Raw genomic sequence first — 7,572 nt, forward strand, 5'->3', positions numbered from 1 at the left:
AACAAAGCAAACTTTATGGGGTCCACCACATGTGATGTATGTCTTATATACGCAACTCTGTCCATCCATTTTCTCAGCTCATTTTAGGGCATTGAGCCTAAAATCGAAGCATATCCAAAGCTCAAGCGGACCACATGACATAGGCCTATGACCCAGTTAAGCCCATCTAGGATTACTATAGGGTCCAACTCACTTAAGCCCAATAGGCTCACTTAAGGGCCCGATAGGACAAAAGACCATAACACATTGTAGAGTCTAACATGTGTTGATTTTTTGGCTGATTATTTACATATTTGGCAATTATAATTTGTTATTTTTGGGAGATATGGAAGATTGAATTAAAGGTGCGATGATGATGTAATTGATATGATTGAAGATATGGGTTGGATTTAGAAATTTGATTACTTTTCATTAGACTTTTGCCACATAAAGAAAGATTAAATTAGTTTGTAATAAATTGTAATTAATTCTTTTACTTGTAGATATTTCAATTAAAGATTCATTTATGATCTATACAAGGAGTAGTGGTGTAGGAGTTGATCATTCGAATAATTTTCTAAGTATGGTTCTTTAAGTTGTTGTAAAAGAAAATGTTGATACAATGAAAATTCTCTCCCTCTCTAGTCCATTGTTCATGTGAGTATTTTTTTTTTCTTTCTTCTTTACACTCTAGGTATCGAGATCTCATTACCACGACAATTGGATTGCACCACCAAACCATAGGAAACAGTGGGGATACTGATGTCCACCATTGAAACCTTCTTAGAGCTCACAATGATGTTTATTTATCATCCAACCTGTTCATGAGGTCACACACATGGATGAAGGGTAAACACAAATATCAGCTTGATCCAAAACTACCATGACCCCTAAGAAGTTTTCAACGATAGCCATTCAATTCCCATTGTTTTATGTAGAGCAGTATACTTGAGCTTTGGATATGCTTCAATTTTGAGCTCGTGCCCTAAAACGAGCTGGAAAAACAGATTGACAACATGGATAAAAACACATACACGACAACATGGATAAAAACACATACATCACAATGAGCCCCCATAGAATTTACTCAGTATGCAGTCCACATCCCATTGATGGTGGGCGCATTCCTCTTCGTACCTTCGCTGGATTCCAACATACAATCCCACCAATTTCTCCAGCAAGAGTATGTTGCATGGGTAATACAGTTTTATTAAAAGAAGTAGAAATTACAGCTATACATTAAGACAGCCACAATCACATTTGCCTCCAGCAGAACACATGACTGAACTCCATAGCATTACTAGAATCACCTTCAATTGTAAGGGATTCAAAAAGCCATCCTATAGAAGACATACCAATGTTTAAATTATCAAAATCTCCTAAAAACTGTACATCTCCAACCCCAGCCTGCCCCAAGAAGGCCAACTTAATCACACCTTCGATAACGTGCAGCCCCATTTTGAGAACCAATAAGCCCATAGGAGGTAATTTCGGAACATGAGGAATCATCCAGTGTGATGCACTGCATCTGGACATAGATCCATGCTGGAAAATTCATCCGGATTAAAAAATCGTCACCATCCGAACAATGGCCCTTTCCCAGACAATTGCTGTGTTTTTCTTTTCTTTCCTGTTTCTTAAACATCCATTTGTGGGTAAATGATCAAGGGCTAGGATTATCCAGTCTGTTAGAATTTTGGGGAGTAACCCATTATGGCATGGATCACTGAACCATGGGGCCACTAGTATCAGTTGGGTGCATCAGGATGGGGATAATTCATCCCAGAATGTAGGCCTACCGCCAAAATAAAGAGCACATAAATTCAACCATGATCACCAGTAATCTCTACAAGAGCACATGCCTTCCCTAAAATGGTGGAACCGATTCGCATCTCTAACAATGATCTCCCTCCTTGCAATCTTTGATATGAATTTCGTTGCAGTGTGGCAATCCACACACACTCGCAAGTTCTTCATCACCCTCAACACGTCTCCTTCTTCTGTGCTCAAGATCCCAAATGCAATCGCCAATCTTTCGCTGTGTCCGCATAACATATCTTCCTTCAGTTCTTCATCCACATTGCCAAGCACGCAGCTCGTCTCCACAACATATCCCTCTAATCTCATCCGATCTTCTAAATCCTTCAAGAACTCATAGATCTCTCCTGACCTTGGATGCGACCGATCAAATGCTAGGAAGCTGTGAATTTGGCCGGCGACTTCGATTGAGCTCCACCCAGGAGGCTTAGCCACCTTTCTCTCCCTCATCATCAACCGCATCTTCGCCACCCCGTCCCATTTCCCTGACATCGCATAAATGTTTGACATGAGCACATACCAACCTGCATTAGCGGGGTCCACCCTCAGCACCTCTTTGACTACTCTCTCACCCATCTCAACATTTCTATGAATCTTGCAAGCATTTAGCAACCCGCCCCACACACCAGCATCCGGCTCCACTGCCATTGTCTTCACAAGCCCTTCAGCATCTTCTAGCCTCCCAGCTCTACCGAGCATGTCAACCATGCAGCTATAATGCTCTAAGCCGGGCCTCAAGGAGTACTCATTCAACATTTTCTTGAAATATTGCCACCCCTTATCAACCATACCTCCATGGCTGAAACCTGACAAGACCCCGACGAAGGTCACCGCATCCGGTCTAATCCCAGACCCCACCATGCGGACGAAAAGCGATTCTGCAACTTCAGCAAACCCATGCATTCCATAGCCAGAGATGATCGCCGTCCAACATATTAGATCTTTCCGAGGCATCTGGTCAAAGACTCTCCACGATTCTTCTATACTACCACACCTAGCATACATGTGAATCAGAGCTGCACCCAAATAGACATTGACTTCCATTTTAGTTCTTTTGATTTGTTCATGGATCCACCTCCCCTGCTGTAGAGCTCCTTGAGCCGCGCAAGCTTGGAGGACACTCACCACCGTAATCACATCAGCTTGGATCCCTGACTTCTGCATCTGATTAAAGTGGGATAAAGCTTTGTCACACTCTCCATTCACCACATACCTGTTGGGTTGAGAATTGAAGATGGCTGATGTTTACCTAATTAATTATAACAAATACAACCAAGAAAAAAAGAAGAAAAAAAAAGAGAGAGTTTTTTGCATGCTTTGCAGTCATAAAAAAACAGTCCTATCCAAGACTGTACAAGTGGCACTTTGTGCTAGATCTGAGCTGTTCATCAGCCTTCCATGAAGGTCCATAACTCAAAAAACACACTGACCAGAAGATCCAAGGTAGATTGTAGATGGATAATGAAAGATGAAAATAGGCAACAGTTCAAGATTCCAAATTCATCATCTCCTCTTACTGATTTATGCGATTCTAAAGTTATGGACCTTAAATAGTAGGGCCCACCTAAAGAATGGTTTCGGATCATGTCCAAGCATGCCGCATTAAGTTTTCAGTGTTCACAAATGACATGGGAGTTTCCCCCTATATTCATCTCAAAGGTTCCAGTGCTCAAAAGTTCACCGTACTGAAAAAGACTGACAATCCAAAGTTCTAATGGGCATTCTCCACATTCTAACACCTGTGAGCATTAGATAGCCTAACGAGGTGAGACTAACGTTCACATTCACCGTACATGGAACTTACCAACTCAACCCTGATCGTGTAAATCGTAGGGGCCTTTGTGATGGGCTGCAGTCCCCTTGTGGATGGAGCATAGCCCAAAAATTACATTAATCAGACAATCTTAACCAAATGCTCTTGGCTGTTGAATTTGAATTGTTCACCAATTAACATTTTCTTTTGGGCTAGACTACAATATGAATTTGCTACAACTCAGTGAGTTGTGGCAACTGGGAACTCATCCATTGTACACAGCATAAATGCACACCAATCTGGACTGTACAAATTATTAGCCCTGTTATGGATGGAGCACAGCCGGAACATTAGATTGATTGAATGATCCTAACCATCTGATTGATGCTCATCAGAAGAATGGTAAGAAAGAAAATGGAAACTGGTCCGAATTCAATAGGTGAAATGTTAAGAGTGTCTGATCAGTGTGGTATTAAGTTATGTTGCATCTGCAAAAAGGGTACCTATGATGTGGACAGTGTAGATTAAGAGTGTCTGATCAGTGTAGAAAATGGAAACTGGTCCGAATTCAATAGGTGAAATGTTAAGAGTGTCTGATCAGTGTAGGCCAAATGAGTTGCTACAACTCAGTGAGTCGAAGTTGCAGCAAATGCACATTATAGTCCGGACCCTTTCTCTTTAACTGCCTGTTTGATGGTTCACTAACAAGAATGTGAGGACGGTCTGATCAGCGCAATTTCCAAGCTATGCTCCATCCAGAAAAGTGGCACACTATCTGGACCGTCTAGATCGGTGTACATGAATGTCATGTCTTTTCAACAATTCGAGCCTGCCATTTGCTATGTGGGTCCCATCATTTTCATCAGTGATGGCTTGGGATACAACTCAACAGTCTTTTACCATGGTGTTAATTCCGCAAACAACCAAAGAAGTAGAAACAACTTACCCGCCAATCATAGCGTTGAAAGTAGCTGTTCCTCTCTTGGGCATTTTATCGAACACTTCCCTTGCAAGACTGATCTCCCCACATTTCCCATACATGTCGATAATTGCTGTTGCAACAAAAACATTCGACTCACAGTTCAGCCTCACGACGTCATCGTGTACCTTCCGACCGTCCAAAACCGACCTCGCACCCGCGCAAGCTGGCAGTACGAACGTGAAAGTGAACTCGTTGGGCTGGACGCCGCAGCTCGCCATCGCGTAATACAGATCGATGGATTCCCTGAAAAGCCCATTCCTCGCGTACCCTTTGATTGTCTCGTTCCACAAGAAGACGGGCGGGTTTTTAACAGTTTTCGTGAGGATCCGTTTCGCTGGCGGGAGATCATTCAATCGGATGTAGGCGTGGGCGATCCGGGTGAGGAGAAAATGATCTTTGGAGAATTGGGTTTTGAGGATTTTCGCATGGAGGGGGCGGAGATTGACGGTTGAGATGCAGCTGTTGAGTTGGGAGATGAGATTTTGGAAGGTGGGGGGTTTGGAAGATGGGATACGGGGAAGAGCTCTCGGCATTCTGCAGCGAAATGTGGTTTCTTATGCGGATTTTGAAAATCCCTCTTATTGGCGGGAAATGATATGACAGGACCACCTTCCTCTGACCGTCCACGTGGAAGATTGGATGGTGGACCTGGACTTACTATCTTTAGATGGCCGGACGTGCCCCTAGGGAGAGGATTGGGTGTTACCCGCGCAGCACCGTAGTAGGTGTTTCCCTGCGGGCCCATCTTGATGTACGCGTTGTATATCTAGCCGTCCATCAGTTTTTTCAGCTTATTTTAAGGCATTGTCTAAAAGATGAACCGTATCCAAATCAAAAGTGGACCACACCACGAGAAACAGTGGTCACTGAACGCCCACCGTAAAAGCTTCATGGAGCCCACCATAATTTGTATTTGCCATCCTGTTGATAAGGTCACATGGACCCTGATGAAGGAAAAACACAAATATCAGCTTGATCCAAAACGGAGAGTTTTTAATGAGCAGATCCATCTTCAGTGGTCCACTTAGGATTTTGGATATGCTTTATTTTTTGGACCATGCCCTAAAATAAGCTGAAAAAACTGAAGCACAAAATGCATACATCAAAGTGGGTCCCACGGTCAGAAAAACACCCGGTACATTGTTAAGTGATAACATGAGGGCATGTGATCCGGTTTATAATGACATGGATGCAAGCATAATGTGGCGATATTTAATTGGATGGCAGGTCACTAGTGAAGATGGCCCACACAAAGCATGCTTCAAAGTTGTTTGGATCTCCTTGAGCTTGTCTCTTACGGTGGCTTACCATTCAATTAAATTTTGCCATGCATGACGACACTGTTGTACAAAAATCACGACCAGATCCTAATAACCGAGATGATCCGTAGAAGATAAGTTGTGGAGAACTAGGATGGCCGACACCCAAGAACAAGCTTCACGCAATTACAAGGATCAAAGTGAGCAATTGTCACATGTATATATGACAAATTAAGAATGACCATGGTTTACATAATGGCTTGAAAGAGTGTAATAATCGCATGGTTGGATAGTGATGATTTTCTTTATCACACATGCTAAGATATAAATGACGACGCATGCTTGATGGCAGGTTGATTATGCAAAACTCGTAGGGTGCAACTAAGAAGAGAGTGCGACCAACCACGTTTGCCAATTAGCTAATTAACTCGAACGAAAATAATGGAAAGACACTCCTAAAGTTATATGCTTGTAGACTCCCACATGTCTGTAACCGAAGTAAATAATAAAGAGCCTTGGGCTCATGCCTATCTGATGTAGAGCGGGTTGCGAACACTTTCATGTTCAAGATAGATCAGAGAAGGCCCGAACTCATCAAGACCGTCAAAACCTTAAATTAGACACATCTCGCAAACCAGAATGAGTTACTTGACATACCATATATGGTTTTGGAGTAAGACAAGCAACCTGGCTATGCCGAGTTACCTACGCTAAATTTGCAATATTACATTATATCAACGTTTGAATTCCATGTTTATTTCCGTTTTACTATCTTTAGTAAGTTTTAGTTTGATTAGAACTCTTCATCCGTTGGCTTTAGGAGTTGTGTCCAATATGAAATGTGTTTAGAAAAAATTAGGAGAATAATATGATTAAGCCACATGGGACACTTTAGTAAATTATGAATTTTAGGAAGTTTTAGTTATAGTTTAATTCCTAAACTTCTTCAAGTCTTGGTATCCCTGTTTAAAGGGTTGTAAACTCATTTATTTCATTTATCAATATTCAATAAATTTATTTTGACTTTTTATAATTATTTCTAGTTTCTATTTTTCCTCGTGAATTTGAAAAGTCTCTGTGAAGAGTCCAGAAAAGTTTCGTAGATTCGAAATAGTTATCCTTGAGGAAGACGGTAATCGACTTCATCACTAAGATGCCCTTAGTTTTGTTCTGGTTTAACTCCTCTACTGTTGGCCATCACAATGCTGGAAAAAACATTGGCCGATTATACTACTCATCTCTCTATCATGTGTTTATGAACACACCATTGGATCACTAAAAAGATTGTTAAATTTCAAATGGAATGATGTAGAGCTTTCATACCATGTGTGACGTAATTCCATCCACTATCTCACGCTGGAGACAATGTCTCGTGATTGAAGTGATGGATATATAGTTGAATCATGACTGTCTAGCCAATAGTCTAATACTTGCCGGAATTTTGAATAGATTATCACCCTATTGAGAAAGTTCTATCGGTTGTCTTGTCACGAAGCTTGATTTTTGTTTAATGATGAACAAACCACCATCCTAGTTAGATGATCATCTTACCACGAAGTCTGACTTCCCATCAGGTATCAAATAGAAAATCGTTCGGCATCATGGTTGTTTCGCAATGAAACTTGATTTTCTGCCGATGGCTGAACACACCATTGTGTTTTTCTTTTTTCTTTTTAAAGTTGATTATGAATGCTACTATAAATACTAATAAAATACTTTCAACTTTGAGCTTGTTTTACTTTTTATTTATATTATGTTATTATTGAATTGCGATTGCCATT

The 7,572-nt window shown here is 41.2% G+C and overlaps 1 protein-coding gene across 1 annotated transcript; it reads right to left on the reverse strand.

Moving 5' to 3' along the window:
* Positions 1 to 1,165: 1,165 nt before the first annotated feature.
* LOC131249219 (pentatricopeptide repeat-containing protein At1g08070, chloroplastic-like) lies at positions 1,166 to 5,219 on the reverse strand. The gene is made up of 2 exons (XM_058249859.1): positions 4,497 to 5,219; positions 1,166 to 3,010 (listed from the first exon to the last, which is right to left on the reverse strand). Exons 1-2 carry the CDS (start codon positions 5,063 to 5,065, stop codon positions 1,813 to 1,815), a joined length of 1,767 nt encoding a protein of 588 aa, XP_058105842.1. The 5' UTR covers positions 5,066 to 5,219; the 3' UTR covers positions 1,166 to 1,812.
* Positions 5,220 to 7,572: the final 2,353 nt, after the last annotated feature.

Source organism: Magnolia sinica, chromosome 6, assembly GCF_029962835.1.
Source record: "Magnolia sinica isolate HGM2019 chromosome 6, MsV1, whole genome shotgun sequence".
NCBI lineage: Eukaryota > Viridiplantae > Streptophyta > Magnoliopsida > Magnoliales > Magnoliaceae > Magnolia > Magnolia sinica.